At 37.9% G+C, this 19,188-nt stretch overlaps 1 protein-coding gene across 1 annotated transcript; it reads right to left on the bottom strand.

Annotated features, from left to right (window-relative positions):
• Positions 1-4,260: 4,260 nt before the first annotated feature.
• Positions 4,261-18,691, bottom strand: LOC115918819 (uncharacterized oxidoreductase TM_0325-like). Its single transcript, XM_030991584.1, has 11 exons — positions 18,571-18,691; positions 15,904-15,991; positions 13,232-13,342; positions 12,492-12,520; positions 11,792-11,884; positions 10,313-10,451; positions 9,372-9,412; positions 8,955-9,024; positions 7,971-8,007; positions 7,007-7,073; positions 4,261-5,344 (listed from the first exon to the last, which is right to left on the bottom strand). The coding sequence occupies exons 2-11, from the start codon at positions 15,965-15,967 to the stop codon at positions 5,177-5,179; spliced, it is 819 nt and encodes a 272-aa protein (XP_030847444.1). The 5' UTR covers positions 15,968-15,991; positions 18,571-18,691; the 3' UTR covers positions 4,261-5,176.
• Positions 18,692-19,188: the final 497 nt, after the last annotated feature.

The following is a 19,188-nucleotide window of genomic DNA, read 5'->3' as shown; positions in this document are numbered from 1 at the left end:
AAAGAATATTTTTATTTATTTATTTATATATTTATTTATTTATTTTTTATTTATTTATTTATTTATTTATTTTTATTGATTTATTTATTTATTTATTTATTTATTTTTTTTTGGGGGGGGGGGGAGGAGTTGTAGTGAGAGAGGGAGTTTGAGGTATTTATGTTATATTGTTTCCATACTGTCATTATATGTCATATTATTCGAACCGTATGAGCTGGTTTTTGTATCATCTATCAAATGTAATTTTGTTTTCTATGAATTTGTTGAATGAAAGCACAATAAATAATATTCAAACAAAAGAAAAATATAGGTAACCTTTCCAGGACTTTGCGTTTTCTTGTACTGTATAATGTTAATTTTGCAATTGTTAATATCAATAACAGTTATTGTTAGCAAGTAATTTTAAAACATATTTAGGGGTAGATTTGTTGACCAATGTAAAAGGGGTTTTGAACAAATTGTGGTCACGGGTGTCTAGAAGATATATATTTGACTGAGGGAGTTTGGGAAGGTGGGGCTTTGGTGTTCTTGTATAAATTTTTTCCATGTGTGCCTCGCACTTTTTTTTTTCCTTTTTTTTTTGTTTTGTTCTTTTTTTTGTTTTTTTTTTTTGGGGGGGGGGGGGTGGTTAGCAAGGGTGTCGATTTGTATCTGTGCTTGGGGGGATGATAGGTGCCAAAATATTTTCGCAATGGATCAAAGCAACCAAGCGTGTGGCAAGTTGCACCCCTCCCAAGCGCGTAGCCAGTATTTCGTTTTTTTTTTTGGGGGGGGGGGCGGTAGTGAGCACGCAAAGCGTCCAAAGCGCGGTCCCTATGAGGGTTGGTTGCAGGGAGGGGTAAGTCCCCCCCCCCCCCCGCGAAGCGCGGAAGCTTTGACGTTTCACTAAATTATTACAGTAAGAAGACAATTCGTTGGACCGTTCTCGACTGTTAATCCTTGTTTGAACCAAGTTCCCCTTCCTCCGCGCGTAGCGCGGAAGCTCTGACGTTTCATTAGATTATTAAAGAAAGAAAACGATTCGATGTACCATTCTCGACTCTAAATCCTTAATGTTTGAATCAAGTTCCCCTTCTACCCTGAAGCTCTGACGTTTCATTAGATTATTAAAGAAAGAAGACGATTCTATGTACCATTCTCGACTCTAAATCCTTATTGTTAGAATCAAGTTCCCCTTCCACCCTGAAGCTCTGACGTTTCATTAGGTTATTAAAGAAAGAAGACAATTCTATGTACCATTCTCGACTCTTAATCCATGTTTGAATCAAGTTCCCCTTCCTCCGCGCGTAGCGCGGAAGCTCTTGCGGTTCATCATGAGGGTTGGGTGCAGGGAGGGGGAAGTCCCCCCCCCCCCCCCGCGAAGCGCGGAAGCTTTGATGTTTCACAAAATTATTACAGTAAGAAGACGATTCGTTGGACCGTTCTCGACTATTAATCCTTGTTTGAATCAAGTTCCCCTTCCTCCGCGCGTAGCGAGGAAGCTCTGGCGGTTCATTAGATTATAAAAGAAAGAAAACGATTCGATGTACCATTCTCAACTCATAATCCTTGTTTGAATCAAGTTTCTTTTCCTCTGCGCGTAGCGCGGAAGCTCTGACGTTTCATTAGATTATTACAGAAAGAAAACGATTCGATGTACCATTCTCGACTCTAAATCCTTAATGTTTGAATCAAGTTCCTCTTCCCGCGCGCGTAGCTCTGAAGCTCTGCCATTTCATTAGATTATTAAAGAAAGAAAACGATTCGATGTACCATTCTCGACTCTAAATCCTTAATGTTTGAATCAAGTTCCCCTTCCCCCGCGCGTAGCGCGGGAGCTGTGACGTTTCATTTGATTATTAAAGAAAGAAGACGATTCTATGTACCATTCTCGACTTTTAATCCTTGTCTGAATTCATTTTCGCCCATTCCTGCGCGAAGCGCGGAAGCTTTCACATTTTATTACATTATTAGAGAAAGAAGACGATTTGTTATATCGTGTCCTTCATGAATTCAGTTCCCCCTTTAACTTGTCAACGTTTTAACGCTTTAACGTTTCAATAAATTATTACTCTTAATCCTTGTCTGTATCGTTTTAGCCCATTCCGCGCGTACGGAAGCTTTCACGTTTCACTAAATTAATAGAGAAAGAAGTCGATTCGTTGTACTGTTCTCTATATTAATACTTTTCTGAACTCAGTTTCCCCAATGAAAATAAGTTGTGTCACAAATAAGTTGTGACATAATAATCGTTCTCCAAAAATGAATTTTTTTTTAGGAAATATCAGGAAATAAAATAAAATAAAGATACAATGACGGGAATTTTAAAAAGGCTGAACGGAAACAACATAACAACTATTGAACTATTTTATATGTCATACTAATGTCCGAAAATCTTTCTCCTTGTCTCCGATCTCATCACGAAATCGGCTCTCATCATTAATTTTTCTCTTCATTTTTTTTTGTTTTGATGGTGAATTATTGGGGGGGGGGGATGATTGTACAGGCCATCCCCCCACCTGAAATATTGGGGGGATATATCCCCCCCCATCCCCCCCCCCGGGATCGACACCCATGGTGGTTAGAGAGACCCCACCAGACCCCCCCCCCCCCCACCTCATCTCTCTCAGGGTTGGCATATTTTCCGCTTCGGAGGCTTATTTCCCGAACGCCAGGAAATAAGCGGTATTTACCGGTTTACCGCTTTATACCCCCGGTCCCCAACAGAAAAAAATCTTCTGAGTGCCCATGCCTTGCATTATGCTCCGGTTGTCTCATTTTCGCCAGCACAAACGTAGCTAGTTCGCGTATATAGCAGACGGCAATCGGCGGATCAAACGACACTTGATAGTGATTTTGTATGTGAGATTGCTTTGCTAAATATAAAATACAAGAACCTTTTCCATATCTTTCAACTATTATTGATATCTGATAATTAAAGAGTTATTAAAATAAACCTACCAAACTAAATACAATGAAATACTTGACTGAAGGTAAGGGAGTTTGATATAGTGCACAATTGCACTCCTCTGTTAATAATCGAATAGTCCATGGTGTCATGAATATTCATGGTTTTGCTTACCTCGGCAAAATGCTTGCCTATACTCAATGGAAAAATTACGGTGGGGGGGTTGGCTGAAATGGACATAATGAACAAATCAGAACTGATCTACGATAATTCATGCTTGTTATCCTTCGTGTGCTTGACTTACTACCTTACAATCGAGTGGTAAATTGCGTCCAAAGTTTGACTTGTTGCACATGTGTTATATAGGCAATGGCGAGCTGGTGACCTATTTCGACCAAATTACGGTGGGTAAACTTTCAAAAGTCAATGGGACATGAGGGCTCCAATGAAAGAGCTAGTGATAACGTACGTCAGGGTGGATGTGCTTTTCGCTTAAAAAAAAAAGAATTGTTAACGATTTTGGGGGGTAAAAGTCCATAGGCTAACATGTTTATAGGCTGCTGGACTCTTACGATAGGGAGCGTTGTCAAATGAGACTAAACGGAGCTATATGAGCCTTAATGCATGGCCGTACAGAGGATTTTTATATGTTGGGGACCGGGGGAAAATGCAATGAATTATTGATAATTTATTGCATTTTCTTGTTTCATTATTTATTTGTGGGAACTCCCCCCTACCCTAGCCCCCGCTGTTTACAGTCATGGTTCAGTGGTAAAGAAATAGCCTCGTACCTGTGAGGCCCCAGGATCAAAACCGTGTTGACTTGCTATATTAGTGCCCTTTTGTGGGGCATTAATCCTCATTACTGTCATATATGACTTAAGGGCGTAGGACACCTTGTTGATAAGCATAAATAAAATCTGAGAATGTATACTATTACCTAGATCTATTAGGAATACATCATTGTCAAAATAATTCTATAAATAGAGGTAAAAAAATAATATTTCAACTTTATGAGCAACAGGGTATGTGTGGGGAAGGGAGGTACGTAGGCGTGTTCCGTCTCTCTCTTCCTCTCTTACCACTTCCTCCTTCTATCTCACATTATTGTCTGTTTATCTCAGTCTTTAAACACCGTCTCTCTCTCTCTCCTCTCTAATTCCCACAAAAAGCACTTTATTATCTTTAAAATGCTATTTCCTTACGAAATTATATTATACTATAGCAGTTTCCGAATTGTTTCTTTCACGAAATCAACCTCATTCAACAACAATAATGTCTTGATTTAACTAAACTTCTCTTTTTCCGGGTTGAAAAACGATGCTCTGGAGTGACAAAACCAATTGAGATTAATGTACCAGAAAGCGGATTAGTTTTTCTTTTGTTAACACGGTACCATACATACCATATATTTATGTTGAAGGCTATTTTTTTAATTTCAAAATGAATTATTATACCACAAAACATACTTCAGCATGACAATAAAAATATACATTACGTGAAGGAAACTTTGATTTTGGAAAAGAAACATGGATAAGGGCCCATTATACAAACAAAGACAATTATACGATTATCTGACTAGAACAAAAATACAGAGTTTCCATATAAAACTGAGATATTACAAAGTTAAACCATCATCTTAACATTCATGCACGTCAAAAACAATTCAGTGATAGCAGTAGGTCCATGGTGATATTGATGAAAGATAAAGAATCATAATTGTAGCAACAAGAGACAGGTAATATATCATCATTATGTAAAAGAACATAATCATATATTATATAAGAACAGTGCAAGCCGGTTGGATGGCAATCATGCACATTTCCATATGCATTTATGATGTCCGTCAATAGGGGTAATTATTTATCACCCAAGACAATGGGTGGTTATCGATCCGGGGCATAAATTCTAGAAGGTATTATTGGCCCGATTGTAATTTTCTGGATGATATGAGTCCGAGAGCAACTATGCTAGGTGGTAATTATTTCCAGAGGGTAAATTGTCATCGGAGTTCTTTGCTTAAAAGGGTAGTAGTTGTCTTGACGAAAGGGGAGGGGGGGGGGGTATTGTCCTAGGGGCTAAATGTCCTAGCGGTCACCTTCTTAAGGCGGAAATTTTTTTAGAGGCGAATGCTCAGGGAAATTGTCCTAAGGGTAATTTTCCTGGTGGTAATTGTCCCCGAGGTTTCTTTTCCTAAGAGGTAATTGCGCTGAGGTAGTAATTTTTAGGGGGGTTATTGTCTAGGGGGAAGTGTCAGAGCTGAGTGGTTTGATTTGTAGTGAAAATTGCCTATATGGGAACTTTAGTAACCAAAAGATGGCACCCTCCATCAATACCAACGGTTTCCCCCGTGGTGAAAGACGAGTCGTTGGATGCCATGAATGCTATCGTCCGGGATACTTCATCTACGGTACCAGTCCTTCGCATGGCATGATTCCTCTTCATTTTCTCAAAAAACTGTAACAAAACAAAAAAAGAGAGAAAATATATGTACCTCAATGTTAATCGATCAACAACCGAGACAAACAATCATGCTATCAACAGACAAACAACAACAATGAACGACAAATTCGTGAAATTTCAGAAAAATGATTGTTGGATAAAGATAAGAAATCATTTAATGAGAAAAGTACCAACTCATTAAAATATAGGTAAATGGATAGGTAGGGTTTGGATTCAGTTGATGAAAGCGTACGACCACCATATAAGTGAATTCCTGGGACAATGCTTAAAGGTAATACAAAGTTTTGGAAAATTTCGAAAATTGGGTGGATAGTGATTCTTTACAAATTTAATATATTTGGATGCCCCTGTGGATGTATTAAAAGCAAAACAAAATTTAGCCCCTAAAACACTTCTGCTTTCGAGAGAAATTGAATATAAACATTTCAAATAGCGCCTACGGCCGTACAATTGCAGCTGCGACCATGAAAATCTCAGAATATGTTGTTGTGATATATAATTTCCAAACGGGAATAGCTAATTGGTCGATTTTAGTCAAGGAACATTGTTTTATAGCTTAATTAATATCTTGACACTGAGAGGGAGCTATACAACAAAAAGAGTTTATTAATTACAATTCCATAACTTTAGACTCGATTTCAATCGCGACAACGATCAATGAATATTGTAGGATCGCATATGCTTCCAATATGTTCATTTGAACCAAATTCATGACCCCATACCAAAACTTTGTATTACCTTTAATGGCAAATCAAGATATTCATGTAACAGTACGAAATCCGCCTAGACCCGCCGCAAGATATGTAGAGATGTCGTAGTCTAGTGGATATTCCAAAGGACTGTAAATCACATGGTTCGCGATTCGAGTCCCACCGGGACACTTACGTCCTTTGGTAAGACATTACCAAAGGAATATCTTGTATTTAGCGGTATTTTGTATCTTTTTTATTTATTTTTTATTTTTTAATCTTTTTGTTGTTGTTTTGTTTTCTTGTTACTACTTTAATGTTTTGATTTAAAATGTATTCATTGTTATATATTTGTCCTCATTTGCTATGTTATCTTTATGTTTTGAATGCTTTTTATATCGATGTAAACTTGCATTTTTAGTCTTCGGACTTGTTGACAAGTAATGAATAAAACCTTATTTGAACTTGAACTTGAACTTGAACTTAATCTACATTTGCCACTCTTCAACCAGGTGCTAAAGGGTACCCGGTAGGATGCGAACGTTGATACGTACGTTGGATTGGCATGTGTTCGCATGTAAAATGGCGCTTTGCCGGAATGTTCCCCAGGAAGCAGAGTGTGTGTACTATCACGTGCGAATTAGCATTTGAATGCAATGAATGGGGTAATAATAATATAGAGCGCTTAGAAACGTAGTATTAAGCGCTATACAAAAATGTGTGACTATTATTATTATTATATTTGATTTACCGGTGTCACGTCGGACACAGTTCCTTGCAGTTTTGACATGGTCAACAAATCGTTCAAAGAAACATTTTTTCTACCGGACATTGGTACACTCCGATCAAAAATCCAGGACGGAATAATGCTTGATGTAAAATTCCAAATCTATCTATCTCATCACAAGGCCGCCCCGAAGTATTAACTTAAAAACCTAGCATATCACATAAAGTGACCTCGCTTTACCTGGGCTGTTTCCTCATCAGTCATCCCGAATGATCTTTTGATGATAGGGGTCACAATAGCACCAGGGCTACACAGACAAAGAAACCAATTTTGACCAATGAACATAAAATAGTAACTTAATTTCATTTTAAGATATTACAAAATGCGAATTAAAAACGACACATCTAATCTAATATAAAATGGCAACATATCTATAGTAGAGTACGTCAGGAAGCAATGCATTTTAACGAAACATTGATGCAACTATATTCTCAAAAACAGTCTTTAGTTATCATTGATATGAAGTTTTAAATAGAAAACAAATATGCAAATATTTACACATTGATAATTGATCGAAGCGCAGACGTGTTCTGTCGTAGTATGTAGCCTCTGGAATTATCATCTGACTCATGCCTGATAAAGTTATATAATACGGAGTAGCAGAGATCAGATGATTATTTGTCTTATATGTAATCGTAAGAATCAGGACCCGCTAAACTTCGAAGAGGGGCAAAGGTGATCTACAGCATCCCCTTTTCAAAAAGGCTTGACACACAGGAATGACAGTTAACCGTCGAGCATTTTGGTCACTTTTTGCATCCCACTGAAAATGGTTTCGAATCAGATTGAATGTTCCCTTCCCATTCCGCCATCCACATTTAAAAGTCATGTTTGTAGCACATGAGATTTTTTCTTGGGAATTTTTCAAATTTCTTTGGACATTTTCACTTTAGATTAATCTCTAAAGAAGTCACCCGTTTAAGCACACAATAAAAACAAGAGTGAAACACGGTATGATCAAACAATTTAGAAGGTGATGAACGAATAAAAAAGAAACCCGGCCGAAAAAATGTTTTTCCCCAAATCCATTTTTTCACTGGTATAAAACATTAATGATGAGTATTAAAGATCATGTATCTCATGGGCAATGTTCTAATTAGCTTATCAGTGCCCATTACAAAATCGAAACTTTTCTGCAACTCACTTCACTGCGTTGACCCGAACTCCATGGGGCGCTAGTTCTATGAATTAAACCAAAATAATGACAAAAAGTTATGTTAACTGAAAAAGTTCAATAGTTGCATGTACCTGTAACAGGAATTTGATTACAACTTTCATTTTTTTGGCCGGGGTGAGGTGATTATTACACTGAAATTGTTTAATATACAAACAATGCACATCAGTGAGGGCATTAGTAAATTTACTAATGCCCGAACAAAATGATGTGTATTTTTTTTTTAAGATTATGTTTTATTTGTTTTATACAATTATGTTTTATAACATGATTTTACCGGTTATTTAGAATTGTATAATGACCGGTCATTATCCGAATTACGCGTTAGGCAAAATAAATGCCTGATCACCTGTGCGTTTCAATCAATCATTTGATTAAGATCCACGTCATCATCTTATAAAGACCAAGTGACTAATACAATCAGGATATTGAAAACGAAGTTATCGTTTTTAATACAATTAATTAATAATGGCCGTTACTCTATGCCAAAAAAGAAATCATCGTGTTACGTGGTTCCGGAATCGATTCAGTTCATGAGAGAAGTGCGGTATTTGGATAATGGGGGCAACCTCTCACTTGACGTTCCACAGGTAATTGAAAACATTAGGAGAAGCCATATTTGGTGAAATGTTGGAAAAGATAATCAAAGATTTTCAGAAACAATCATTGCATAAAAAGCGTATTGTAAATGACGATTAAGCAAAATGTGGCCTATTCGTCTTGGATATTTAGGAAAGAATGGAAACCCATGTGAGTCAACTGACTGTCAAACATTTTTAAAATTCATATTTATTTATTTCTTAATTCCGTAATTCCACTAAAAATACATTTGAACATACGAATGCCATAAACACATACAAAGATAGAAAGAAAAATCTTGAGGGTGTATATGAATATAAAACACATATACAATCATGAAGCACAACGTGAAAAAAACAACAATATCAGACGTACCTTCAGCTATAGACCTTGTCATATGATCCAACGCTGTCTTAGACATACTATAGATTAAGAAGTCGGGCATCTAGTAATTAAAAAAAAAAACAGGAAGGCATAAGTGTGGGTGCATGATTGGGTGGGTGAGGGTATACGTGTGTGTGCATGTTTGTGTGTGATAGAAAGAGGTATATATATAAAGATAAAGAAGGAAAGAGAGTGAATAATCTTATTTTCAAAGACATTGCAACCTTGGGTATTTCCAACACAATGAGGAGATGAGAGATTGGAATCGGTGGAAATTGTTTTCATGACGGCATTTAACGTCAGTATCGTTTTGAAAGCAAGGCATCATGCCAATCGAAGTGCGTGAATTTGTTCATGTGACCCTGTTTTAGATTTTCTCATGACGTGAAGTTAGTTTTATGTACTTACCGATACCTTGCCCACCACACTTGATACATTTACCACAGTCCCTGTCAATAAAGGAAATAGAGTATTGACCTATTTAAATGTCGATAACATGAATTGGTTGTGTGCACCCAAGAGTGCATGCACAAGATTAAAATCATTATTGCACTCTTATTGTACGTGTATCCAATACAGAGCAGAGTCAACTTCATTAAGCACCACAAAGTAAAATAAAAATTGACAAAAAATTAAAAAGCAGTAGTTGGTGCCAAAGATTGACGAAAGATTGCCTGGACACTGAAACATAATTCTTTTTGGAAGAGCCCTCTTGTCTACTCTTTAAAAAATATCATGCTACATAAGTAATATCTCATTAAGTTTGCATTTTTTATAACCCTCTTTTCACCACTTGCAAGCCAGATCACGAGTTCATCTTAGTGATAGCTACATTTGTAGCTGCAACGTCATTTGAAAGTTATAAGAAAAAGAAGACTGAAAATGAAGAAGGGAAAGAAGAAAAAGAAGAAGAAGGAGGAGGAGAAAGGGGGAAAGTACTCGTCATCAGAATCGTCATGGTAGGTGCGCCGGGCTCTTCAAGTCGTTGTTCATCCTTTTAAGAAAGATTATAGAAGCCTCAAAGATGGTTTCATCATGGGGTCATTGGATTTGTTCAAAGTACATGTGAATTCCTAGTTTTATATTATAATAAATCCGAATTGATTCCCATATTCCGTGAATTCCTAAGTAGTCTAAGTATTTTGTATATTTTTGATATATTGAATATTCGAATTCAATTGTGTACTGTTATTAACATGGACACTGCATGTTTTTATACTTTTGAAGTATTTTAGCTTGGAATATGCTAAAGTAAGTTCCCTCAAATTTCAATTTGTTTTTTCATTTATATTTCTGGGATAATAACACATGTAAAAATGCATGTAATTATATGGTGTCTGTACACTTACCTTTAGTTTTGATCAGCTGTGGCGCTAGGAGCTGGGTGAGCTGGAGGGGTGCTCTCACATTCACGGCAAAGATTTTATCAAAAGATTCTAAAGAAACGGTCTCTACTGAACCTGCTGTAAGCACTCCTGCATTATTGACCTGCAGTCGCACAAAACGTAAAAAGAGAAGATACAATTACATAAGCACTTTTATTAGAGAACTTTGAGTAAAGCTATGGTCACAACTCAGAGCGGCGACTGACCGATTTGTAGCCTGCTCGGTCCCCGCTGGAATTTACGCATCGCCCAACGATTATTGGAGAATTTGAGCAGGCTGTAGAGCCCTGTCGATTTCCCGTCGTTCGGTGGTCTAATTTAGATCAAAACTGGGCGAAAGCGGGGAGCTTCTCCGGCGGCGTCCCGGCAGTGACCGACTAATAACCCATCGATTCTCGAGCGGTCTCCAACCGGCCACCGGCTTATTTTAAAGAAATTGCCTGGCGGCCGGTCGGTGATCGGCGGGACACCAAAATATGCTCGATGCCCGACCTAATGGAGCGTTGGCCGTCGAGCGATTTAGGTCAAAAATCGAAGCCGCTAGGTCAAGCCTGCCGAGCGATTTTGAACTCACCGCCCAGTGACCGGGCGGCGACCGTTCAACAGTCTTTAACCTAGCGGCTTCGATTTTTGACCTAAGTCGCTCGACGGCGAACGCTCGATTAGGTCGGTGCCCGGGCGGCGACCGACCGGGCACCGAGCGTATTTTGGGCGGCAAGTGAAAAGTGAGCAGGCGCCGCCGAATTTTAACTCCGCCCTAAAACTTCAGCGGCGACCGAGCGATGCCCTATAAAAAAAAACAAGCGGTGCCCGGGCAAAATTGGCTAAAAACTCGCCGCCCGGCTGCCGAGCAGACTATTTTTTTTTTTTTTTTTTTTTTTTTTTGGGGGGGGGGGGGGGGTGGGATGTGACCATAGTTTAAATAATGCATATTCCCGGTGCATGGTCATGCCATTTTGGTGTGAAAGAAGTTACAATAGGGGTGTTCACACCTACAGAAAACAGTGAAATTTAAAAATCGCACTAATTGTTATGTGTGAATGGGCCTGTTAATCTCAATGGTTAATCACATAGTAAGTAAGAGGCAAAAAGGAGAAACCGTGTAAAGTGACATTTGATCCTCATTGAAATTCGATAAAATTGAGTAAATATTGCTGTAATAAATCACAATGAGAAGCACTGGACAAAGATGTGGGTACATGGAAGAATGCAACCACGCAACACCAGAGAGCACCTCCAGGTCGAGGGTATTTTTTTTTCTTTTAAATTGCAAGTTATTTCCTTTCAACATTAGCATAAAAATGGCTACATCCCACGAGACCGACAGTTCACTGTAAAACAATAATGTCGGTCTAGCGAACTTTCTTAAAATTGTCAGAAGGCACTATATGCTAGTGATTTCGAAGGAAGCTTTAAATTATTGTCATCATGAGTAATCCTTACCAGCACATCAATCTGGTTGAATTTCTGTATGGTTTCTTCTGCAGTTCTCTTCACATCAGCTTCCAGCTCAAAGTCAGCTTGGATCATTAAAATCTGGGCAAAATTTAAATAATAATATTTTTGAAATGCTACTTATACTTCTACTACTAATACTACTACAGTAACTAATAACAATATTGATACAAACATAACAATAATAATAGAAAGACAGGTGCATACTAAATTGCTAAGCTTTAAAATGTCAACGAAAAGAACACATCATCATCATGAGTATTAGTATTATCAGTAATAGCAGTATAGTATAGTAGTAAGAAGGGGAGGAGGAGGAGAGAAGAACCTGAAAATAGCGTTACCCATAGAACTTTGTATCTATTAAGAGCATTATAATTATTAATTTGAAGGATTACGAGTCCATGAACTAGTCTCTTTCCGTCAAACCCTCATTTCTCCCATTTTATATAAAGAGGAGGCTGCACGGCACATCTTTCTTACTCGATCAATCAGTAATACATTCTGGTCGCAAAATAAATGGTCTAAACAACTAGTAGAAGAAGTAGTAAGAATAGTAGTTGTAGTAGTAGTTCTATATGAAATATATTTTTTATATTATATATTTGTTCGTTTGATAATGCATTAAAAAGAGAATTATGAAGGGAAATACATTACTCCCAGTAAGTTCATATCAAAACAGCCAACCTACCTTGTTTTTGTCGAGCCCTCTCCTAATACCTAAACGAATTTGCAAAAACAAGTGTCTATTTATATGCAGGATCAATTGATAATAAGGTGATAGTTCATTTATTATTTTCAACAAAACACATTTCTACCTGGTAGTATTCGCCAGAAAAACGGGGCAACCACCACCTTAAATTGTTCTGTAGTAGGGTGCTATCTTCCATTAGGACATTCACAAATTAAGCAGATTACAATCAACAATTTCCTATTTTGGAGCACTTTGGTTCTGCCCTATGGCCAATTATAATGCGCCAGAGGCCTACAAATACTTTCCATTACATTTCTTGTGTAATGCTATGAACATGATTGTATATATATAAATTAACTATAATCTGTTCGGTGATGCAAATAAAATAGGTCCCACTTGCATTAAATAATAGTAAAAACAAAGAGAGAGAGAGAGAGAAATGGCAAAATTAAAGGAAAATGTAAACAAAATATGAAAACAATTATGAGATTATGAAGATACCGATATAAATAGGAAACTGTTCATATCCTTTACAAGCTACACTGTGCATTTGATTTATTCGGAAAATACATATTAAAGTATGCTAAATATTACATTTGTCAAATTTTATGAAACTATCCTAACGAATGACAAGTGAAAAAAAGTTCCCAATAATGTACTTCGGGTACACGTGTGATCACTGAAGTAAACTTTTTTTTTTTGAGAAATGGAAATGTATGAAAATTGATTTTATTTACATTCATTGGTAACTTCTTGAAGCGTTTCCATGTTACGTCCTGTCAGGGCCAATCGGCATCCCAGGGAAGCGAAGTGACGTGCCATCTCGGCCCCTATCCCTGAGCTGGCGCCTAATTACGTTCGAGAAAAGGCAATAAGGCTCGTTTATGAATTGCAAGGAACATTTTGTGTAACATGCAGCACCTACTGTATGCGCATGCGGTAAATTAACTTGATCGCAAAAGTTTTTGATATTACAATACCATAGAAATCATGTGTAGATTACGTTATTCGTAACTGTAATGTTCACACATTTCAACTATAAGAAAAACATTAACCATAATAACAATAACTACAAACAATGACAACACTGATTACTTATTAAAGATGAAGTTGAGTTCTGGTCATGCGATTGTATTGTGAAAGAAACGGTGTGGAACCGACCAGAAAAGGTTGATCATCTAGCATATAAGAATTTGTGTGTATTGCAAGGTTCTGGAATCATCAAAATGATAAGAAATTTGGCCAAGTCTTGATAAAGTTACAAACACTTGCACAGAAAGATGTATATGGGACTACTTGAACACATGGCGTAAAAAGCCGCCCCCCCCCCGATTTTACGATGTTACATGCATAGAATATGAAGGCATTCGAAGAGCCATGCTTTTCAGGGAATATGTCTTAACTGATGTTCTTCCACACTTGCATAATAAGAATGAGTAATGCTCACAAATTATTTTTCACCTCTTCCCAGAACTCAACCTTCTCTTTAAGCGCCATTTTCATTACGAAAAATATTCAAGGTAATGGATAAGGCTATATAGAATCCTACAGAATCCTACTCCGTAGGTTGAATCAACGATTACATCATATTATGGTGTCGCATTGGGCTAAAGTTGGTGCAATAAAAAGACATTTGGGACTCCTGCATTCTAAGATTTTCTATGAATTTTATATAGACCTATATTATGGTCAATTATATACCTCACTTAAGTAATCCAGCAATCTGATTGGTCGAAATTGCATTCATAAACTTTAACTGTTCCCGAAAATTCCCGGTAACCATGATTAAAAAACAGTTCAAAATCCCAATAACCATGGTTATTGGGAAAATAGGTCAGTCTTCATGGTTACCCCATAGGTTTACGTGTTAAAAAATGGTCTGAGCGATCGAGGATACCGTACGTGTGCGAAGAATTATTGGTCGCTATATTTTACCAATTTGAATCCGGGCTAACTCGCCCCACGGGACATCTCGCCCCAGCATCAAAGACTGGGTCGAAATGTCCCGACACGATTCATTGATCGAGAGTTACCAATGTGTATATGTTTGTGCTCATTGTACATTTTAGACGATATGGCTGATATTTGTTCACATTCTTTCGTCCTGGCCGTTAATTAGCAGACTACTGGTATCTCTCGATCGATAAATCATGTCGGGATATCTCGCTGGGGCGAGATGTCCCGTGGGGCGAGTTAGCCCGACTCCCTAGTAGGCTGCCAGCAGCGCAGACGACCGTCTGTACTAGGCCAAAATGGCTGAATAAGAAATGCTCCGAAGATTTCAGCTTCTTGATGATGATCAAATGAGAGACTTGATTGATTCATAGTTCAATACGACAATCGGTATGACTTTATACTATAGCAGCTGCAGACTCACCGCCGTTTACAATCACAGTCCGGTCCCACACATAGGAATCGGCGCAGTACTCAGTAGCGCATCACACCAAGCTGTAGATATCGGCACAATTTCCGATCTAAAATCACATTTCACTCACTTCTGACACCATGTTTATGGACCAAAAATGTGGTGCAGCTATTTTGTACTTGGCACGAAGGTAAATTTTGTCGGTTTTCTTTCTTACAATAGTGCATTAGACAAGGCTCAGTCAGTGGTGATTTATTTTGTATCGCATAGATTTGGGAATGAGTTATTCCCTTTGTGTTGAATTTGTTTTTAAAAGTAGTTTCAATATGCATAGTGAGCAATTATGCCACACTGACGGGTCTCCTGGATTCTTATGTATAGGCATTTCGGTCTTACCATTTGATATTTTAGGGATGAATAATTTTGAAGTTATTCCACATGGTGTCAGAAGTGAGTGAAATGTGAATTTTGATCGGAAATTGTAACCCAGAGAACTTCCCACGCACATGCAACATCACTACAAGTAGCCATGCCCATGTTTCTACTAGTCAGCAGGTGCAAGCCCCCACATATAATTTTCACAATTGTACGGTAAACATTTTTAACAAATAGATCTAGAGTTATTTTCTACGGTTCTACGGTTGAGTTATTTTCTACGGTTCTACGGTTTATTTTCTATGGTTCTACGGTTGAGTTATTTTCTACGGAGTTCTGAGTTCTACCTGAGTACCTGTTCTACCAGTTGATTGGTAAGTTGACTCTTCGGTATATAAAAGTATTAATGACTGCTTTGATATTCGAGAAATAGTTGTTTTATACGCTCTCGGGAAGGTTACAATTGTGCTATTGTAATTACCTTCCCTTGAGCGTATAAAAACAACTATTTCTCTCAAAGCAGTCATTAATACTATACTATATTCACCTTATTAACACGCAAGTAGCAAATCTGCTTGAAATGTGCATGAAGGTTGACCATAATAGGTCTATATAAAATTCATATAAAATCTTAGAATGTAGGAGTCCCAAATGAAGTCTATACATTACCTGTGATGAGGGCAACCTTCCCCTTTAACGAACCTCCGAGCAATGCTGGAGCTGATGAGGCCATTTTGAATGATGCTGTATCTGTATACTATAGTAAATAGTAATCCAAGAAAAGAAAAGTAGACGCAAGAATTTAAAGGGATCGTTTAACAATGTTAAATCTGAGATGCACGACCCTATACGTGTTACCAGTGTCTGTGATATGGTGTTATATTGAAGCCCTAAAAAATTGCGCTTCAAAATATTCAAAAAGTGCCTCAAAAAGGTAAAAACCTTTTAGTGACCGGTTTTACCATACTCGTTTTCCCCAATAGACTGTAGTGTTATGAAAAACGTTTGGCAAACGCAAAATTTGATTTCGATTTTCAATCATAAATATCTTGATAATCAGACAGGCAATCGGCTTGTAAAAGTCATGGGGTTCCTGACTGACCTAAATGTTTATAATTATCATTGCAGCATGAGCTAAATCAAGGATTTTTTTTTAAGGATCTAAGACAAAGTTACCGAATCCCTTTAAGTAACAGGCATTTGTATATATATACCTTCTATTCCAGGATGATGGTTGTGTGTGCGTGTGTAATAATAGTTGTACATAAGTATTTAAATTCGATCTGACACACAGTTTGGATTTGTTTTTGACAAAGGTTTAAATAATTGACATTTTTAGTCAACCAATGATGGCTAGACGAAGCAATGAAATGCCCCCCCCCCCCCAAATGAATTTCTGTTTCATTGACTATGCAAATCTTTGATCGTGTTAAATGTGATGAGCCATTTAATATTCTATGTCAATAAGACATTGATGGAAAAGGCGTGCAGTAACCCACACGTTTAAATATTCGGGTATACTATCATATAGGAAAGGTATTCATGAAATAAAGATAGGAATTGGAATGGCAAAGGCTACATTCAAACAGATAAAATCCGTAATAAAAATTAAGAACATTACAATGAAAACCAAAATCCATGTCTAAAAGTCATATATATGGTCAATGTTATCGACGGGTGTGTATTGGACATTATTTAAGCAAAGAGCTTGAAAGAATATTAGAGGCTACAGAGACCTGGTTCTTCAATCATCAGACCAATACACACATCTACAAAGTATGGCTCCAGGACACGTTTCTGGAGATCCATCAAGCACAACCTGACTGATAGCACTGGCATAGCTGAACTCAAAATCAGAAGGCCAATTATTAGTGACAGAAGCAACTGCCAAAGCTGACACTCTAAATCGGCAGTTTGGATGCGTCTTAAATAGAGAAACACAAGTCCTTCCACATCTCTTGCCAGAAACATCCCCATACCCAGACATTGCATGAGGTTAAACAGTCCAAGGTGTCGAGAAACCGATGAAGAAACTCAAGAACCACAAACCTCCTGGGCCTGATGGTTTACACCTCAAGTTCTGAACCAGCTATCCAGCATCATCGCTCCAATCCTCCAACATCCACAGGATCTCATATAACACTGGTGAGATACAAGAGGATTGGCGACAGGTAAATGTTGTCCCGATCAACACGTACATGCAGATGGCTACCAGATTCCTAACTGCAGGACAGAACTTCTCAAACAGTCCTTTTCCCAAAGACTGTTAAGGCATGGAATGCTCTCCCATTCAGCAAAATCAATAGGGACTTTTAGATTTACACGACGAGAACGTGGACCGCCACGTGTGACATCCTTTTAAGGTAATGTGACGTCCTTTTAAGGCACTGCCGGGCACGGCCCAGTGCCTTAACACAATGTCACACGCGGCAGTCCACGCTCTCGTCGTTTAAATCTAAAAATCCCTACTGCCTCCTCTCCAATAGCCTTCCGTCAAAGAGCTAAACCGGACAAGACTTTTTACTTGCACCTTATAAATCGTATGCACGCTGCACCCGAAGTCACCTACCCACACACACTGAGTCAGCCATCTGCAAGAATCTTCAAATCGGATGGAGGCAGATATGTAACCCCCAAAAGAAGAAGATGAAATTAGTTCCTACATCCAGATCCACGTGAAGGTTAAACACGATGTCGAAGACGATCATTGATAACGTATCAATTGGAATGTTGGAGTTTCAATGTCTATTTTTTTTAACCTGCTTTGTGTTCACACTTTGTGGGTTTTCCTTTTTTCTCGAAGTACCCTTTTCAATGGAACCGGTACCCCCTTAAAGTTACTCCACTACTTCTTATTTCACAGTCTTTCTTTTTTTATCTGTTTTCTGTACTAGAAATAAAAATCGACCTACAGACAGTATGTTTGCTATATATGCCATTAATATGTTAAAATATTTAAATCTAGGGAAGAAAAGGGAGAGAAGTAACAGAGATAACCTGATGGAAAAAGATATATATATATAAACGTGCGAGAATTCTCAACTCTGACATGACAACGGGTGTTCCAAAATATGTAGGCGTGAAGAAAATGCTCTAGAAACGTGAGACGTAGCTGTACTTTACATTGTATTACGAGCTTTCGGCTTGTGAGGCCGTCTTCAGGTTCTGAAGTGCAAACACATACAAAAACAAGTACATTGTATTAATAAATATACATGGTATACAAACTTAATATCACTCAATCATAGTCTAGTATCATGAAGATAGCAAAAATTAGTACGAGAAATACTTTCGGAATAAACTTAGAAATGATTATGCAAATTTAAAGTGTTTTACCTTGCTTATGTGTTAGGCTGTCAGTGTGTTTATTCAGTTGATGTGATATTTGTGAACGTGTAATAAATGTGCGGTGTGTGATGTGTGGATTACTGACCTGTGAACCGGATGTTACTGATCTATGAAACAGCCGGTGTCGTGACCTGTGTCTAGGGAGGGGAGAGCGAGGAGGATAGAAGGCTTCATTCAAATGCATTGGAGTGTACGCAGTCCGATTGGTTGCAGTATATTGACTCTACAGTGAATGGACCCTCTTCCAGAATCTGGCCTATTTAACTTTGATCTCCACCACACCTGCCAACGCTACCTCACCCTACCTATTTGCTACCAGCCGATGATAGTGTGATCATTAATTAGGACGGTGAGCATAATTATGAGTTTGTTGATACCGCCATCTTTGACGGCTTGAATCAATAAGGGACCGGGCAGATTCTGGACTAAATGGACCCTGGTTCACAAAACTCAGTGTATATACCAAATATACATTTAGGTAAAAATATCACCAAACTACGTCTGAGCACACACAACTTACCCATAGAAACGGGAAGATAAAAAAAAAAAAAAAAAAAAAAAAACGCCCCCGAATCTACGAGTCTGTGAAGACTGTAATATGAATCT

The sequence above is a fragment of the Strongylocentrotus purpuratus genome, unplaced genomic scaffold (assembly GCF_000002235.5).
Source record: "Strongylocentrotus purpuratus isolate Spur 01 unplaced genomic scaffold, Spur_5.0 spur5_scaffold_2, whole genome shotgun sequence".
NCBI lineage: Eukaryota > Metazoa > Echinodermata > Echinoidea > Camarodonta > Strongylocentrotidae > Strongylocentrotus > Strongylocentrotus purpuratus.
This window is presented reverse-complemented; position numbering and strand designations above follow the sequence as displayed.

What these genes read in the sequence shown, in the direction of transcription:
- LOC115918819 (XM_030991584.1), bottom strand. Translation starts at nt 15,967, where the DNA reads ATGGCCTCATCAGCTCCAGCATTGCTCGGAGGTTCGTTAAAGGGGAAG. An exon ending in TCAACCAGATTGATGTGCTG is followed by an intron (nt 10,452 to 11,791) that starts GTAAGGATTACT and finishes GTGCGACTGCAG; the next exon opens with GTCAATAATGCAGGAGTGCT. An exon ending in GACAAGGTCTATAGCTGAAG is followed by an intron (nt 8,008 to 8,954) that starts GTACGTCTGATA and finishes TTTAATTCATAG; the next exon opens with AACTAGCGCCCCATGGAGTT.